General features: G+C 51.2%; 4 protein-coding genes across 5 annotated transcripts in view; 2 read left to right on the forward strand and 2 right to left on the reverse strand.

Annotated features, from left to right (window-relative positions):
• Window positions 1-213: 213 nt before the first annotated feature.
• On the forward strand, window positions 214-2,251 carry LOC118511961 (translation initiation factor eIF-2B subunit gamma). 2 transcript variants are annotated; one of them, XM_036055684.1, is made up of 6 exons: window positions 216-475; window positions 542-689; window positions 761-1,259; window positions 1,326-1,493; window positions 1,568-1,794; window positions 1,865-2,251. In XM_036055684.1, the coding sequence occupies exons 1-6, from the start codon at window positions 319-321 to the stop codon at window positions 2,022-2,024; spliced, it is 1,359 nt and encodes a 452-aa protein (XP_035911577.1). In that variant the 5' UTR covers window positions 216-318; the 3' UTR covers window positions 2,025-2,251. The 2 variants fall into 2 exon arrangements, with proteins under 2 accessions (XP_035911576.1, XP_035911577.1); XM_036055683.1 differs by having other exon boundaries at window positions 214-475; window positions 761-1,493; window positions 1,865-2,238.
• LOC118511955 (threonylcarbamoyladenosine tRNA methylthiotransferase) lies at window positions 2,092-4,063 on the reverse strand. The gene is made up of 3 exons (XM_036055673.1): window positions 3,165-4,063; window positions 2,450-3,099; window positions 2,092-2,382 (listed from the first exon to the last, which is right to left on the reverse strand). Exons 1-3 carry the CDS (start codon window positions 3,952-3,954, stop codon window positions 2,149-2,151), a joined length of 1,674 nt encoding a protein of 557 aa, XP_035911566.1. The 5' UTR covers window positions 3,955-4,063; the 3' UTR covers window positions 2,092-2,148.
• Window positions 4,064-4,178: 115 nt separating this feature from the next.
• On the forward strand, window positions 4,179-6,837 carry LOC118511947 (DENN domain-containing protein 2A-like). Its single transcript, XM_036055656.1, has 2 exons — window positions 4,179-6,166; window positions 6,248-6,837. The coding sequence occupies exons 1-2, from the start codon at window positions 4,289-4,291 to the stop codon at window positions 6,551-6,553; spliced, it is 2,184 nt and encodes a 727-aa protein (XP_035911549.1). The 5' UTR covers window positions 4,179-4,288; the 3' UTR covers window positions 6,554-6,837.
• Window positions 6,838-7,882: 1,045 nt separating this feature from the next.
• The window catches only part of LOC118511934 (unconventional myosin-XV), a 30,720-nt gene continuing 20,895 nt past the window's right edge, over window positions 7,883-17,707 (reverse strand). Inside the window, exons 7-11 of the mRNA XM_036055621.1 lie at window positions 10,126-10,730; window positions 9,767-9,989; window positions 9,360-9,676; window positions 8,462-9,281; window positions 7,883-8,388 (exon numbers count right to left, since the gene is read on the reverse strand). Of these exons, the coding sequence (XP_035911514.1) occupies window positions 8,227-8,388; window positions 8,462-9,281; window positions 9,360-9,676; window positions 9,767-9,989; window positions 10,126-10,730 (2,127 nt within the window). The 3' untranslated portion in view covers window positions 7,883-8,226. The remainder of the gene's footprint in view (window positions 8,389-8,461; window positions 9,282-9,359; window positions 9,677-9,766; window positions 9,990-10,125; window positions 10,731-17,707) is intronic.

Genomic DNA, 17,707 nt, shown 5'->3' on the forward strand with positions numbered 1-17,707 from the left:
CACTGCGATCAGCTGAGCGGCCGGTAAACGCGCGTTTCTACCTATAATATCGTCTACATAATTTGGGATTCCGCTTTAAAATGAGCATAATTGTTTGCTGCATTTTATAATCTTTCATTAGAGATCATAGCGTTATATTTCCAATGAGAATTGCTTCAGCATTGTGTGGTGCTGTTTGTTTATATATGAACCTTGGCCATACTGGCAGCATCAACGTCATAACACGACACAGAACAACACTAAAAGTAACACAACAACAATTGCACGAGGATTGCAAACTTGCATTATTTATCAAGAACTACATTTTGCAGCACTATCATGGGGCAACAGGAATTTCAAGCCATCGTGCTGGCCGCCGGAAAGGGCACGCGATTGCCCGAAATATTGGAGGGACGTCCGAAATGTTTGCTGCCGATTGGTCCGTATCCGATGATTTGGTACCCTTTGCAGCTGCTTCAACGGCACGGCTTTACCGGTGAGTACGTGGATAATGCGGACACAGCGTAGACGATACTGATGAAGTTTTGTTCTTTTCCTAAAGAGGTCATAGTCATAGTGCAAGAGTCGGAAAAGTCTGAAATACAGCAGCGTTTGGAGCGGTTGCAGTTGAAGCTCAAGCTCGATTACTATTCCATACCAACGGATTCCGAATGCGGCACCGCTGATTCGCTGAGGCTTGTTTCGGATAAGTAAGGACACCGTGTTGCAACGAGTTGTGTTTCATTGCTGACTCTGTTTGTTAACTTCCTGTCTCTTTCAGGATCAAATGCGACGTCGTGGTGCTGTCGTGTGATTCCGTCATCGAAGTGAATCTGTATCAATTGCTTTCCAAGTTTCGGGAGCAGGATGCGTCCATACAGATGCTGTTGATGGAAGGCGGCAAGGATCAGGATGTGGTAGTGCCAGGCCCAAAATCGAAATACAAAGCCGAAAAGGATATTATTGGATACGACAAAACTACAAACAAGGTCCTTTTTATGGCATCGGCTAGCGATTTCGAGGAAACGGTGAAGCTATCCGGTCATCTGTTGCGCGAAAATCCGGAGCTAAACATCTCGTCCTACCTGCTCGATGCCCACGTCTACATCATGAAGAAGTGGGTTGTGGAGTATCTGGCGGTTAGCGAGACGCTTTCGGCGGTGAAAGGTGAGCTGCTGCCACACATAGTTAAAAAGCAAATGCTTCAGCCTCCCGCTGTCCCGGAAAACGATGGCACGTCCGAATACACTGCGAAGCCGAAAGTCGACGATATTTTTCAGGTAAGCGTTCTCTACTGCTGCTGTTCCAGGTGCGCATTTCGTGATTCGTCCTATTATTTCTTCCAGTTTGCCATCTACACGGAAATGGATAAAAAGATCGATAAAGCTTCTATCTTCAACAAGGAAAAGAAGGCTACCTCTCATCCGATTCGGTGTTACGCTTTCTTTGCCGACTCGAATGCTTTCGGCTTGAGAGTAAATAATGTCCGTTCGTTTCTGCAGTGCAATTTGAGTGTAAGATTCAACCAAACCATGCTGTTGGGTTGTGTTTCAGACCTGTTACAAAATTACCCACTATATTCTTGCAGATATTTGAGATCTTCCCGGCTTTAACGGGATTCACAGAACGAGAGCTGGTGTCACAAACCAGCTCCATCAAATCTACGCAGATAACCAAGTGCGCCGTCGGTGACATGACAACGATTAGCGAGAAAACTTCGCTCAATCAGAATGTGATTGCGAATGGGTGCACGATTCAACCGAAGACGCGTATTAACAACAGCGTGCTTATGGATGGTGTTACTATAGAAGAGAAGTATGTTAGAGGGGCTTTCAAAATGATCTGTGCGTCTGTTGCTAATTATGTGTCGTTTTATCCATCCTAGTGTCGTCATAGATAACTGCATAGTCGGCGAAAAGGCGGTGATTAAGAGTGGATCCATCCTGAGGAACTGCCTGATCGGACCTCATTTTGTGGTAGCAGTCGACACCAAGAAAGAGAGCGTCTACCTTTCGAACGCGGACGGTTTCATGACGATCGATTGAAAGTGCTGCTGCTGGTGGTACTCGTTGTTATCATGAGCATAAAAAAAAAAGAAATTAAACGAAGCAGTTAGTGGTTTCGAAACTCTCTGTAAGAGTTAGCCAGCAACAATGTTTTGACCGTCCTTTAAAAGTCAAAAAACATGAAAATGTATTTACACACTATCGCCAAACTGCACGATATAAAAAGATAGGCAACCATCGTTCGATACTTCGATTCTCCAGAGTCAGCCACAAGTTTCGTCGTGTTCGTATTCCCATCGCCAGCGGCGGCGTTGGGCTTGCTGCAATTGACCCATTCACGCTCGTCCTGTATCACCTTACCGAACATGCTGAACTTGGTACATCCGGTGATTTCCACCTGCGAGGGAAAAAATGTACACGTGTAAGTATTTTCAGTTGGTAGAACCACCATGCCCTGACCATACCTTGACCTGTTTCCCGAGCAAGTTGTTGTGCATTGGTAGCAGAATTTGCTCGTAGAACTTGTTGTGTCCAACGTAGTGTTTGCGATCGTGCGAGATTTCGGTCACGAGTACGGTTTGCTTCGAACCGAGCTCGTATTTCTTGTACGGTTCGTACGAATGGAACAGATCCGTTAGCCGCTTGGTTCGTGTTTTTACCTCGTTGGCCGGGACCTTCGTCATTTTAGCCGCTGGTGTACCGGGCCGTGGAAAGAACTGATTTATGAACAGGCTTGGGAACTGGTACTTTCCGCACAGAGCAAGCGTGTCTTGGAAGTCAGCTTCCGTTTCGCCGGGGAACCCGCAAATGATGTCCGTCGCGATTGTGATGCCTGGCACTTGCGCCCTAAGAAAATCGACCATGCGCTCGAAATCCTTCACGCAATATTCACGCTTCATGTCTCCCAGGATTGTGTCCGACCCACTTTGTACTGGTATGTGCAGGAAGCTGTAGACACGAGGATGGGACAGGATTTTAGCCATCTCATCCAGATGTTCCAGAATGTAGGGTGGATTGGTCATGCCCAGTCGCATCATGCATCCTTCCGGTATTTCCTCCACCAATTTCCACAGCAGCTCCGGCAGCGACGATCCGATATCCCGTCCATATGTACCTGTAATCATTGGGAAAAATCGTTTAAAATGAAGGCTTTCGGTGCTGATTGCCATCGAAAAGTACCGGTATCTTCCGATGTAAGCCATATTTCGCAGACGCCTTCTTGGAACACCTGTCGGGCACGGTCCACTATCTCTTCCACCGGATAGCTGACCAGATCGGCCCGTGCGAACTTGGTCTTGCAGTAGGTGCACGCGTTCAGGCAGCCGGAGTTGATGGGAATAACTTCGATAAGCGGATTTTTGCGCACCTTGGGCAGCGCCAGCTTCGGTCCCGCTACCTTGCGACCGTCCACTTTCTTCGCCTGCAGCAAGCGAACCGAGTGTCCTTTGAGCGTTTCCTCCACCACTTCGGCCACACGATCGATCTGCTGCACACCGACCACGCTCAAGCCCTTCAGGTAGTCGGATCTAGGTGCGGCCTGCGGTACACATCCCGCCACAACGACATGCTTTCCCGCCTGGTGTGCCGCCTCGATTTCATTGCGGAACGTATCTTCCGAAGGGTTTTTTACCGTACAGCTGTTCAAAACCCACAGATCGGCGGAGTCCTTATCGTTGGTGAGGTTATAGCCGTACTGTGCCAGCTGGCCGGCCATGTACTCCGTGTCGGATGTGTTATGCGCACAGCCCCATGTTTTCATGTAGATTTGCTGGGTCTCGGGAATAACGCTGTCTAGTAGCGGCTTTTCAACGCACGCCACTACTTCCTTCGGACGGCTGGGGCGCACCTTTGCCCGTTTGGCTCGCACCGTAACATCCTTTTTATTCAGGTACCGCTCGGCCGGTGTGGGATCATCGAAGGATATCAGATCTTCTATATCGCCTACAATATCTTCGCAGCTGATGTCCATTTCGGATGTGGCAAAGCGAGCACGGGCTCTCCGGTATTCGTACGGCGGTGTTTCCTCCAGCACATGTATTTACGTTGCAATCATGGCGAATTGGTCTGTCAAATGATTTCTTTTGCAAGGTGCGTACACTTGAGATGTGACGATAGTTTGGTTCTCCGTTTGATTGCATTGGGGCTTACCTTCGCTGTATGTACCTGGCGCGGGCAGTTGTTTTTATTGTGTGACAGCGTTCTGTCATCATAACGGGTTTTCTCTCAGTTCGTAAAACTATCGCGGAAGTTGTGCTGATAAAAAGTGCGTAGGAAAGCAATGGAATAATTATGTGTTGCTCAGCATGTCGCACAGGTCTCCCAAAGCGCCAACTGCCGCCGATGGAAGCAATAGCAGAGTGCAGAAAATTACGGAAAAGTTCGAAACGCTCATAACATCGCAACAGCAGCAGCCGAAGCAACAGGTGTATACATCATCTCCACCTCCTCATCTTCCTGCAATCGCTGCTGCTGCTGCTGCCACTGCTGTTGGCCAACAGCAATATCAGCAGCTACAATCCGTCCAAGATTGGCCATCGAAGGGAACAGGTTCGGCGCGCGATAACCAACCGCTTGTCGATGAACCAGCCGCTGTGTTGCGAGATTTAGAGGCTAGGCGAGGCATCAAGCGGTCTCAAGCATTTCGCCGAAGCACTTCACAAACGAGTTCGATGAACGGTGGCAATGTGTCACGCGCCTCGAACGTGCAGCTTATCCACTCTGAAAGCATACGCGAAGCACTGAACAAACCGCTGCCGGAAGGGCCTCCACCCGAGAAGCCGCCACGAACATGGGGACGCGGTTTGGACGATGGCCGGTGCACGCTGGACGGCGAACGGACGGCAGACTCGCAGCAATACGAGGACGTGAACATGTTGATCGAAGTCGCATTTCAGGAGCCGGGCAAGAACCTTCATGATTCACCGTCCCGCGAACAAATTTCCCTGAAGCAGCCCGTCAGTGAAGAGCATCGCAAGCGGTTACGCAGATTGTCTCGATGTGCCGAACTGAACCATTACACGCAGCAGTATGGGACAATCCGCTTGTATGATGCGGTAGATAAGGGAGGTGGTACCCCCGTAGTCGCGGAGTGTAAAACGGCCGATACCAAAGGATTGATCGAACACTACAATAAGTTGAGCACTGTCGAACAGGGTAAGACTCCTGCGCCCGCGCCGCAAACGCTGTACGAGTACTGCATAGTGGTTGGGTACGATTTGATGCAAAACAAACCGTACGTTAAGAGCCGGTATCCGCGGCACAAGCAGCCACACAAAATGATCGAGGTGTTCGTGTATCCCGACAATGGCGCACTGGTGAGAAACCGTAATCAGGAGTACTGTATCATACTTACCGACTATCCGCTACGGTTGTACGGCTTCTGCAGACGGGTGCTGCCAGAGTCGTCCGAGTTCTGTATCCCACTCACGTACTGCCTTGTAACGAAGTACAACGAGCCGAAAGTATTTTATAAGCTGCTAGAGTACATCGAAAGCCAGCACGGCAATGGTCGCGTGCCGGAGCTGCTAATGGAACAGTTTTACGAACAGAAGCTGCCGGAGGCGGGCGACCGGTTGGCGCTGACGCTGCCGGTCAGCTTCGAGATGCGGCCCGCGCTCCGGCAGGAGCTGCCGTCACTGCCGACCACCATGACAATCAACCGTCCCAAAGATTTACGCTTAGAGAAAACGGAACTGTACGATATTTTCAAGTGCCTCGGATCGGACGGACTGATCCACGTGTTCGAAAGCTTGCTCCTCGAAAAAATGGTGATATTATTCAGCGAACATTTGTCCCTGCTGACGTCTTGCGTGCAAGGCCTACTGTTAATACTCTACCCATTCCAATGGCAGCACATACTGGTCACGGTCATTCCCGAACACCTGCAGCAAATGCTCGAAGCGCCCGTACCCATGCTTGCCGGCACGTTGCAACCCGTGCCGGAAGAGCTGTGGGAAGGTGGCAACACGTGCTACGTGAACCTGGACAAGCGCACCGTGCGTCCGGCTAGGAAGGAACAGTTTTCCATCCTACCGAGCGAACTAAAGAAACCGTTGCGGGTTTCGTTGGATCTTGTAAAAATATTCGAAGATTCCAAGGGACTGGCGAGCGTTCTGATCGGTGGTGCATTTGTCCGGTTTTTTGTAGAACTATTCGCTACCCTGGATCCGCGGACATACGAGGTAAGTACGTTGCCGAATGGTCTCTATCTCTCTCTCTGGATACGGTCTCAACAACTGCTTTGCTTCTTTATCCCATTTCAGAAAGCATCATTTTTGGAGCAGTTTGACAATCCGGAAACGAAACTGTTTCTAAACTGTTTTCTGGAAACGGTGATGTTTGCCGACTTTCTGGAACATTGGCATGTCGCGAAACTGACACCGAAATCACCGGCACCGGCTGTTGGCAGCTCCGACTACACGCTGTTTAACTCGAAAATTGCGGAAAAATCGCAAACCAAGTACTGGCATTCGGCCACGTTCGACGAGGTGGTAGCCAACTCGAAACATATCGAACGAAAGGGGAAAACCTTCATGTCCAAAGTGAAGGGTTTGATGAAAAAATCATGAACTCGATGGCTTTCTTAGAGAAAAGCTTCGTTTGGAAAAAAAGGCGCCATAGTTTGGGGGGGGGGGGGGGGGGGGCTGGGTATGAAACACTGACATGCTGACAAAATTTTAATGTTCAAAGCTCTGGAAAGCCATAACGAACGAGCAGCTGTTAAATATGCTACAACAGTAGCGTCGAATGAAGGCAAATTGTGTGGCGTACGACGAAGCGTATGCTGTTGGAATATAAAGTTTAGACGATGTAAAGGCTAAATTAGTTAAATAAAAGACAATAATTTGATAAAGTCCTGTGTCGGAGGTGTCGGATATGTTTGTGACGGGACGAGCGATAAGAATAACTGTAACTCCTTCGCTTATGTTAATGTATCACTGTCCATTATTCGTCAACCCAACACCAAGGTTGTCTTCTTATATTTCTCTCTTGGCCTGCTGCTATAGAGCACCTCCTAAGGACATGGCCTGGTGTCCAAACTGTTTCCCAGAAACACGGTCGTTGGCTGCACTTCCCCGGCTACATCCGATCTCCCTTAGGTTCGACTCGACTTGATCCAGCTAACGAGCTCGCTGCGCTCCTTTACTCCTCGTACCGAACGGGTAGTGCTGGCGAACATCTTCCTGGTAGGGCACGAGTCCGGCATCCACGTGCCTCTGTAGTAGGCACGATTCCCCTTAACAACGCGTGCCTTCGGATTCCATTGCTTACGTTGTCGCCCGAAGTTACGATCGTGCCAAGGTAGCAGAACTGCAATACTCCCTCAAGATCGTCACTGTCAAGCAATACTCTGCTTCCGAGTCGTGCTTGCATCACGAGAATGCGGGACAGGATCTGAAGAATATGAGGGTCGGGATCTTGTAGGCAGCATTCAGGACCGTGATGGCATGGCACAGTGAGTGCATGACACCCAGCGCTTCCTCTTGTCCGGTGGTTCTTCATAGTCCCATATCCCAGCGATCGACCGATGCATGACCACGGCAAGACTCTCCGGGTCCAACGACTTGTGGAATTTTAGCTGTCTGATGGCACAGATAAATTCATCCAAGGGTGGCGGGCCACTTTGTCATGCTGGCTGTTGTAGTGCTCCTCTGCTTTCTGCGTCTGGGGTCGCCATTGTCTCCTGCATCTTTGAATCTCCAGGTGTCTGTAGAAGTAGTGCTTCTACCTGTCGACCCCCTCTCGCTCGTGCGACAGGATATCTCCCTTCGCGTTGGCTCGCACATGACGATCATGGGAGTAAAACCGGGGGTGATAGCTGCTCCATCAGTAACAACTGAACACCAAGGGTATCAGACGTTCTTTTCCGCAACGCAACATTAACGAGAGGAAAGTGGTCAATTTATATAAAATGCATATATTTTCAAAATGTAGAAAAATATAATCAATACAGCATGCAAATACGTGTTATAGTGTGCAATTTGTTCGCATTTGTGCTATCGATACGAAACGCAACATTTTTCCCCCGAATTCTACCGCAAGTAACAGCGTTCGTCTGACTGCATTTCACCACCCAATAAGCACACCAATTATAGTATTTATGTTCATCGTCTTAACCACCTCTGCTAAGCTCGCTAACGCTCTTCCCTACCTAATGTAATGTGTGTCGTAAACAGTAAAACTAACTAATCCTTTGCACCTAAATCTGGCCCATATCTCCATCGTTTGGCCCGATCGCTCTCTATTCCCGTCGATCGCGCTGCTGTGCCTGGGCCATCGTGATGTACTGGCGTACTAGCCGTGAGATTTCGTGCGCTTGCTCGGTTTGCACGCGGATGACACGCTGCTGCAGCAGGTTGCCCACCTTCATATCGAGAAACAGTGCACCATCTTCTGAACGTACCTGTGTGAAGGAACGAACGGCCGGGTTAGGGTTAGACTACCGGTCAACGCCTGGCGCATTAGCAAACACTTACCTTTCGCGTTGAAATCACCTCATTGAATGGCCAATGTTGCATCGTTTCGTGCGTGTTCGGATCCAGGAACAGCACCCCACGTCGGTTGAGGGCGAGAATGAGCTCGCGCCACATCGGACTCGGCTCTTCCATCGGGTTTTCGTCCGCCCAGACGCGCTTCACCGCGAAGAAGCTGCTACCGAACAGTGGCCACGACGAGAGTACGTTCAGGAACTGTGCCTTCACCTGGATCGGGCTCAGCCCGGCCACCGATGGCCATGCCGACTGGACCAGCGCAACCCACTGTGCTGGACGCAGCTCGCGCAACGAGAGCGCCGGTTTCGGGAGCAGAAACTTGATCTCCTTCATGGCCGGCAGGTGGTTCAGATCGGCGGCGCGGTGCAGAATGGCGGCGATGCGCGCCATATCGCGCACGTAGTCGGGGCTGGGCGCACCCCCATTCGGAAGCTCCAGCAGCAAACCTTCCAGGTAGTCGGGAGCGACCTGGTTGAACAGAACCTCTATGTAGAGGGGCGTCGGAGCCGGATCGCGCTTGAGCGCAAAGTGCCACACCGAGCGGCAAAAGATCAGGTAGAACGGTTGTCCCGACTTTAGCAGCTCGGTCGTCACGTCCAGGATGTACTCGTCGGCAGCCAGCGGCATGGTAAAGGCGTCTCCCTGGACGATACAGTAGAGCGAGAACTCCTGCTGCTCCGCCGGGGACTCGATGCCCAGCAAGGAGCACAGTTCCGCTATAACGTCACCGACCACGGTGGAACAGCGCGTATTGACGATACGCTCGGCGCCACCCGGGAGACGATAGATTTGCCGACGGGCGGATCTGTAGCAAACGACAAGGAGCAGTGAGTATCGCGGTCGCAGATGTCGCCCAAGTTGGTGAACAATCCACAACACTTACCTGCCCGCAGACACGGCGGTAACTTCCTCGACGCTCGGCACATTCTTGCGCCCACCGCAGCGTGCCGTTTTGCGCAGGTTCGTCAGACAAACGGCCGCAGTGCCGTGGCACGGACGTCGCCGATCGGAGGCAGCCGACGTCAGGTGCTCGATCAGGTAGGGTCGCAGTGCGTCCGAACATCCGAAATAGGCGGCCAGTATGCTCAGGAGCCGCCAAGCCCGCTGGGCAGAATCTGGACACGCGGATCGGTTCGCCGTCGTTTGCTTCATCAGCTGACAGTACACCTCGTCGCGCAGGGCCAGATGCTTGTGGCAGTGCTGCAGAAGAAGAAGAAGAAGAAGAAGAAGGAGAGGTGTTAGTGTATGGTGCCCACCGTGCCGGACGGCTTGTAGATAGAAGGTCCCTACCATCAGCACCGTGTAAACGCATTTCACTTCCGACAGCTCCGGATCGACGGCAAGATCGCCGCAATACCGCAGCACGCAATCGAAACATTCGAGCGCGAGCGGTGTTAGGTCGGCCGGAAGTCGCAGCAGCGGTGCCCTCAGCGGATAGCCCTGCCATTTGACCAGATCCGCGTGCTGGTTCCGCATCGCCCGTTTGTCCGATCGGTTCGATTTGAACTCGTCACTGCAAAAAAAAGCCGTACCGTACAGAAAAGCACACCGTTAGGTTCGTCCGCCGTCAGTGAACTGGTCAGTAAACTCCAACCAAACCACCGATCGATCGGTCGAAAGCAGGTTGGCACATTAACGATCGTACTTACTCGGTGCGGAAGTGTTGCATCGCAAACTGCAGCAGCGAGTGCTTGGTCAGCGATGTTTGCGTCGGGGACGAATCGTTCTCGTGGTGCCCGACGATGTGCATATCGCTGTAGTTGCCATTGCCGTTACCCATGGGTGAGTTTTTGTGGTTAACAATCATGCCACCGGCACCGCCGGGGCCACCACCGGCTCCACCACTACCGCCCCGGCCCGGCCCATCGCCCGGGCTGCGCTCACCGTACGGGAAGTGGAGCTGTGGCTGCTGCTGCTGCTGCTGCCCGTTGACGCCATGCTTCATGCCCATGCCGCCGTGCACAACACGCTCGTTGCCGTAACCGCCCATCGGTGGCGGTGACGATTCCTGAAGCCCCTGGTGATCGATGTGCATGTCCTCGAACTCGTCCAGCAGCTGCTGATGGTGATGGTGACCGTGGAGCCCACCGGGATGGCCCATGTGGTGCATATGGTGGCCCTTCTCGGTCGGCGACATCTGGTTCGGCGAACCGGGGCTGTTGACGTTGGAAGTTTCCAGCCGCTCGAGCGGCACGTTCAGCGTGGCTGCCGCTGCCCGCACTCCGGACGATATGGTCGATCCCTTCGATTGGGTCTGCAATGATTCGTTGACAAGCAAAGAAAAGGGAGGCAAAAAAAAATGCATGATGAGTACGCCAAGTAATGGTCCGGGTTAAAGTATGTAAGCCGTCGTGTAACATGTTATTAAATTTAGAAAGCGGTACGGCCCCCCCAGCATTTAGCGCAGCATGGTACGGTACGTTTTCTGCATAACTTGTGGCAAATTATGGGGCCAAATGTCAGCAGCGTTAACCGACGGATGCACCCGCTTTCTAGAGCTTCAAGCTCTTAGCTTGCTCTTTTGCTGGGGCTTAAAGATGCAGCGGATGCAGTGAAACTCACCAAATATGTTCAAAATTAAACAAAAAAACAAACGGAAGCTATTACTGAGGTGGCCAGCTGTTACTTTAACGCGTGTAAACACATTTAATTAATCAACGCCTGTCGCATTCCGCATCGTCTTCGGCCGTTGGGCATGCGCTGCCGTCTTCCGTCTGTCGACGACGAACTAACTTTCCGCTCCATTTGTGCCGATTACATCAGCACCAGAAGTTATGCAAATGTGGTGTGTGCAGTTAATGGCGCATAACCTCCTCCGTTTCGGATTATGGGAATGGGGAAACCGCATCAGCAAAAGCTGCTAAACCAATGGAAACAATTCCCCATACAACCGCGGGGTGGGTAGAATTAAGGCTACCCAAACATCAAGGTTTGGCTTGACAGTCTTACAGTAAACGTGCCAATTTCATTGAGGTGGATCGTCAATTTCGGGAAGATCTCTTCAGCCATCCGTTTCGTTAGGAGTGCTGTGCGGACCCGTGTTTCGTAAGTGGCTCGCCGGTTTATTTTTTTTGGCACTATTTGACTTGCCATTAATTTTCACGCGTGTGTGTCGCATCGCGGGGAAAGTAAACAATTTTGTGAAAAGCAAGAAATTGTTCACCGATTCCGCGGAAGGAAAAATCGATGCGCGAAGGGAGGAGCAGGGGAGCAGCGCCGCAGGTGGGGAAGCAACGACAAAAAAAAGCCGCCCTGTGTAGCAGTGAAAATGGCTGCACGGTGAAAAGCGTTTTATAACATGCGCGATCATCATTACAATCATCACGATCATCGTCTTCATCATCGTCGTCGTCGTTGAGTGAAAAGGCGCAATGCGACATCAAGGAAGATGAATGCTTTTCGTGTGTGTGTGTGTGTGTGTGTGTGTGTGTGTGTGTGTGTGTGTGTTGCGGTTACTATCCTGGGGTGGTTTTACAATCACCATTTTTTTTTGCTGCCACTGTGTGGTGAGCTGATTATCACCGAAACAAACCCCCCCCGAAGACAACAATTCCTCCAGTGAGTGAAACGATGGAAAATGGTGACGGGGTGTATTATTTTGAGGTTGTCTTCTTTTATTTAATTTATGATAGAAAGAGTCATTGCTTGGCGCAAACGCAGCCAGGCGATCGGTCGCGCGCCTGCAACGCCAGCAAACTCGAGAGTAAACAGACCATTTCGAATGTGCCATTAGTATGGGCGCATAAATAAATAATTTTTCACCACCGCCGTCAGCCGCAAGTGCCAAACTTTCTCAAAGTTGAAGCAATCTGAATGATCGTGTGGGGCGGCGGCTGCTGTCGCTGCTGCCGGGAAGTCTGCCAGGGATACGTAAGAGCACAGTTTAAGCAAAGCTCGTCTTTAAACATTTCGAAGGATTTCGTTACGATTACCACAATTGTTAACTATAACGGAACGTTACATCAGATGTTGGGCCGAAACTTCAGACAGCTAGGGCTTTGTCTAGGGCAGCGATGTCCAACTAATTTTGAATCGCTAGCCGTCTGCTTAGCTAGCAGCCGTTCGAGTCATCATCATCCTTCATCATCATGTTGGCTTACTCTTTTAAAGAGCACGTCGTCATGACATGGCCGGGTCAACAATAGATCTCCAGCAAACTCGATCCCTGGCTGCAGCTTCCCATCCGTGTAGGCACCCGATCTCCGACAGGTCTCGCTTCACCTGATCCAGCCAACGAACTCGCTGTGCTCCCCGACGCCTCGTGCCGAACTGAGGGTCGCTGACGAATACCTTCTTGACGGGGCATGAGTCCGGCATCCTCATAACATGCCCCAGCCATCGTATCCTGCCGGTCTTCGCCACCGCCAGGATGTCCGGTTCGCCGTATAGCTCAGCAAGCTCGTGGTTCATCTTTCTCCTCCACACTCCATGCCAAAGATGGTCCGGTGGATGCGTCGCTCGAACACGCCCAGAGCGTTTGCGTCCTCCGCTCGGATGGTCCAAGACTCGGATGGCGATAGATCTCACATTTCGTGCGGTCTCGAAGTCTTCTGGATCTCAGCAGACGTTGAAGGTTGTAGTAGGCACGATTCCCCATGCCTACTACGCGTCTCCGAATTTTGCTGCTGACATCGTTATCCGAAGAAACGCCTGTCCCAAGGTGGCAGAACTCCTCAACCACCTCGAGGTTGTCGCCTCTATCAGAGCCGTTCGAGTAAAATATTAATTATTAAGTGTAAGGTGGCTTCAATTTAGAATTATCCCTCTGGAAAGTTAATATATCAGAACTAACTGGGAGGTACTGATATCCAAGACTTTACTTGGTGGTGTGCCTTTGAGAGGACTTTCCTTGATTCTGGAGCTTGAATCTCGGATGGCGTTAATGAACCCTTGGATTCAATATCCAACCCCTTAAGAATTTTGGTGGGTAGTTTTTAACGCTTCCGCACGAAGCATCCGTCGCCAGTTGACATCATTGTTGGACAGCAGGCGAACCTCAAAGTGCACACCAAACAGTGACATTCTGGAGATGCATGGTGATTTGATGAACTCAGTGGAGATTGGTAACTAATCGTTTCGATGTAACTGAGTCGATAAATTTTTGGAGAGGAGTCGGGAGTTTCCATCACCTCCAAAATCGAACCCAACTCACACATGGCGTTGTCTATGATAACTGAAAACCAACTGAAAAGTACCCAACAATCGATTGTCCCAACATTCCTTTGCGAGCTTTGCGATTGATCGGGCTCGACGTATGACACAAGTCTGGTCCCGGAATTTGAAGACCGAGCAACGTTTCAAGTGATACCGAACTCAAGTTGCATTACTGTATGCTTCCGAGCAAATTGATTTGGTATTCTACGCCAACGGGGTTTTCTCCACCGGGGCAACAGTAATTAGCGATTGATATCATCTATCGAGCACACTCACTCACTCACTCACTCACCCACCACCAGCAACAACTACGGGCAGGCAGCAAGGTAGGCAGGCAGGAAAACAAAACACAGGCTCCAACACACTCCCGTTGCAGCATGTGGGACGGGATAAGGCGTCTTGAAAAGGCCTGTTGCTAATGCAGGCAAACTCTCACACCTCATCCCGCACTAACTAGCGCGCGTTCAAACACAATAGCGCAGGTTTGAATGATAAGGTTGTGCTCGTGCGCGGGCGCGATGTGCGTATTGAGGTCGATTGAGTTATTTTTCCCTCCATACACCTCACCTGGCTTAACGGAAGATGATTTGGTTGAAATTTACATCTGCTTCGAATGCGCGGAAAGAATGGAAAGGCTCCCGGCCGACCAGCGGGTCGGTCAAAACGGTACCATTCCCTGGGGTACCGATAAAACCACATCCCAAAACCAATCACCGATCACCACCGACCATTGGTGGTGTTTTTTTTGGTTTGTTGCTTTGCTTTACAGCTTCTCGAAGCAATTGCGGACAAAAGAATTTCCCAAAATAACAGAAAACAAGAGCCAGGAAAACACCGGCCGAAGACGCTGGAGGGAACAATCCGGTGGGATGTATTGAGATACAAACGTAAATATGGCCGGAGTAGGTGCATTAACCGCAGAATCGATTACGCGGTCGTATTTTTTGTTTTGTTGTTTTGTACTTTCGCATCGGTTTCGGATCAATCCAATTCCACCGATGAACCGAGCGATACCCGGGTCCGGGGCTCGTTTTGTTTGCATGCCGTTCAAGCCACCAGCCGCCGCAAGCCATTTTCCTCTGGGAAGAGGAAATTGCACGCACAACAACATCGAAAAAAATGGCATGGTAAAATGGCCACGGAAACCACACCGCGTACCAGCCTACAAGGTACAAGGGAGGCCAGGCGTTGTATAATGCAGAGCAGGTGTATAAAGGCCGTACGCATAGGCATAGGCAGCGTTACAGGGTGTTCGGGATGGATCGGATAGTTTCGCGAGGGAAAAGAAGATCCACTAGAAAAAAACAGTGTTCAGCTAACATCACGAAGATAACTTTCCTAATAACTTCACGTAGTTATCTGAAGTCAATCTGAGGTCCTCCTTAAAATATGATAATCTTCGCATGGCAGGACAGGGGTTTAAATCCCATCCGGGCCGATCCCTCGTAGTGAGAAGTGACTACTCAACTACGTGATATCAGTAGCTGTAATAAGCCAGGAATGACAGGCATGACCTAAGAGGTCGTTTGGCCAAGAGGTAGTCTTCAAAACACGAGGAATGTCCTGGCTAGTCTCTAGTTAATACCATACTATTTTCATGGTATCCAGAAAGCAGCAGCCATAAAATCCCTATTCGGTTGACCGACGCAAATCATCAAAAGTTTTCACTATGTCAAATTCATCCCAATCACCCTGTGTATCGGTGGAGTTTGAGATTTCCGATCGCACACTTGCACCAAACCCCGTGGACATCGATCGGCGGAGAAATCTCGCTCGGTTTATTGGAAATGAAATGATGTGCACATGCAGCTGAGAAAGCGGGCTGCTGAGATTGGAACGCTTTTTTCCCCCCCTCAACTCTTGCTCAACTCGAGCCATCTGGGCATCGAGCTACCGTGCCCTGAAGCCCTCCCAGGGAACTGGAAATGGAAAATTAATGATCGATTCGCCTGCAATTCCAATACGCAACCGTTGCACGCGCGTATGTTTCTGGGGCCGGGGGAGAGAGAGAGAGGGAGGTGGCGAAACAGGAAGGAAGAAAGGTAAGAAGAGGAAGAGGAGGATCGAGAAAAGAAATCAAACGATTTATGATCTGCTTTTCTGTTTCCACGCACGCTTCCAAGTGGCGGGGATGATGCTGATGCGTCGTTCCCATGCGTACGCACGCAACGCAACGCAATGTCCCCGTTTTGGGAAAACCTGTTGCACTCAGTTACCTCGGCTGCCTCGCGCAACGTTTCGAACCGTGCCAGAATCTCCTTCACCGACACCTTCGGCTCGATCGGCTCCTCGATGATCGTTTCCATACGCCCGACCGACCCGGAACTGGCAATACTGTTCCGTCGGTTTTTCAGCGAACCGGAAATGGAGGAGCCGGTGCTGGTAAGGGTGCCGTTGTTGCTGCCACTGCCACTGCTGCTGCTACTGCTGCTGCTGCTGCTGGTGCTGCTGCCGCCGCCACCAGAGGTACTGTTGACATTGTTGGCACTGTTGGACATCGTGTCCACCATGGTGGACGCTGACGAGGTTGGGTTCGCGTTGGGCGACGACGGACAGGAGGACAATGGTGAGGTAGCGCTGAAATGATGATGATGACCACCCACCGGACCGCACGGTGCCGTCGGAGACGTCTTGCGGCTGCCGTGTCCCATCGCCTCGTCCGCCACCATGATGTCGGGTTCCGCTTCCGGCTCGTGTCCGGCACCGCCTTCGTGCCGCCTCCGGTAACCGCAGTTGGTGTACTCGCACTTTTCGTGCGATTTCTCTAGGAACGCCTTGATCACTGGACCGTCCAGTGGTTGTACATTTTTCACATCGTCCAGGTCACTGCGTCGGTGCACGTCGACGCGTATCTGCCCGGTGATGCGACCAATTTCCGCGATCGAGTCCGAATCGGACAACCGCTCCATATCCTCATCGTCCTCCGCCGGGTCGTCCACATCGGATGCGGCCGGATCGGACGACTCCACCAGGCTGTCGATGGAGGGTGAACGGTTGATGAGGCTGGCCGGCGCATGTCCAGCCGGACGTCCCATCTGACGCCGTTCGGCAGATCCTGATCCGGACCCCGAAACGGATTGTCCACCGCGGCCACTTCCGGACTCACCCGCCCCACCGTCATGTATCGTGCGTCCCCCGATAGGACTCGGCGTCGGGATACCGTCGTAACATTTGTACGAACTTTGCAACGACTCCAAACCGCGACGATCGTCTAGCAGACTCATGGCTGCAAACCGTCTGTACGGCAAACAGAGGACTACGCACGGGTTCGAGTTTTGTCGTCGCTGCCACCGTTCAATCAGTGACTCAGATTCTGAGAGAGCAATCGAGAAGCACTTTCACATACCAAACACCATAAAACATCCACCATTACATCCATTAGCTAAACACCACACACACGCACTCTCGACTCGACTCGCACCCGATTTGCTGACCGTCTTCCGTCGACCGATCTTTCGGACGGAACGGAACGTGTTTTTTTTTTCTTCCCCCGAATCCTTCACTTTCTTGGGCGACTCTGTCGAGAAACTTCACGTGAGGCTGTGGGCCAGCAGCAGCAGCAGCAGCAGCCAATTTGCGGCAATTCAAAACCTAACTGTTAATCCCTCTTCTTACGCTCACGTTCGCTGCAGCGGCGACCGCACTTCACACTTTGCAAAAGCTCTGCTAACGATCTTTAGCGGGCAGCGGGCCTGCCACAACAGCACACATATCAAAAACAATTCCTCACTTCAGTTTGCCAATTCCGTTAGGAAAATGTGAGGCTCAGCTAGCCATCGGGCACGCTTCTTGAAGCATCTCAGGCAGGCAGGCTCGGTAAACTCAATAACGGGCTGGCTTTGCTGTTGCAGACGTCTCCCTCCCGTACGGTGGTGTCGGTCGGCAGGCAGATCAGGCACGTACTATGAAATCTTCAATTTCCATTCCCGCGACTCTTTGGTGTTAAATATTGCACATTCCACTACACTGTTTCGCTACCGTAACTCAATACGCCCTACGCCCTGTCACACTCAGGCGGGTTAGTGTATCTTAAGATCCTACCACGTTTCAAACACTTCTCACAAGCACACAGGTACT

Source organism: Anopheles stephensi, chromosome 3 (genome assembly GCF_013141755.1).
Source record: "Anopheles stephensi strain Indian chromosome 3, UCI_ANSTEP_V1.0, whole genome shotgun sequence".
In the NCBI taxonomy this organism is placed as follows: domain Eukaryota; kingdom Metazoa; phylum Arthropoda; class Insecta; order Diptera; family Culicidae; genus Anopheles; species Anopheles stephensi.

Coding starts and splice junctions, on each gene's coding strand:
- LOC118511961 (XM_036055683.1), top strand. CDS start 319: ATGGGGCAACAGGAATTTCAAGCCATCGTGCTGGCCGCCGGAAAGGGC. Junction 476..541: donor TCAACGGCACGGCTTTACCG/GTGAGTACGTGG, acceptor CTTTTCCTAAAG/AGGTCATAGTCATAGTGCAA. Junction 690..760: donor CTGAGGCTTGTTTCGGATAA/GTAAGGACACCG, acceptor TGTCTCTTTCAG/GATCAAATGCGACGTCGTGG.
- LOC118511955 (XM_036055673.1), bottom strand. CDS start 3,954: ATGGACATCAGCTGCGAAGATATTGTAGGCGATATAGAAGATCTGATA. Junction 3,100..3,164: donor GCTTACATCGGAAGATACCG/GTACTTTTCGAT, acceptor CAATGATTACAG/GTACATATGGACGGGATATC. Junction 2,383..2,449: donor TGCTCGGGAAACAGGTCAAG/GTATGGTCAGGG, acceptor TTTCCCTCGCAG/GTGGAAATCACCGGATGTAC.
- LOC118511947 (XM_036055656.1), top strand. CDS start 4,289: ATGTCGCACAGGTCTCCCAAAGCGCCAACTGCCGCCGATGGAAGCAAT. Junction 6,167..6,247: donor TGGATCCGCGGACATACGAG/GTAAGTACGTTG, acceptor ATCCCATTTCAG/AAAGCATCATTTTTGGAGCA.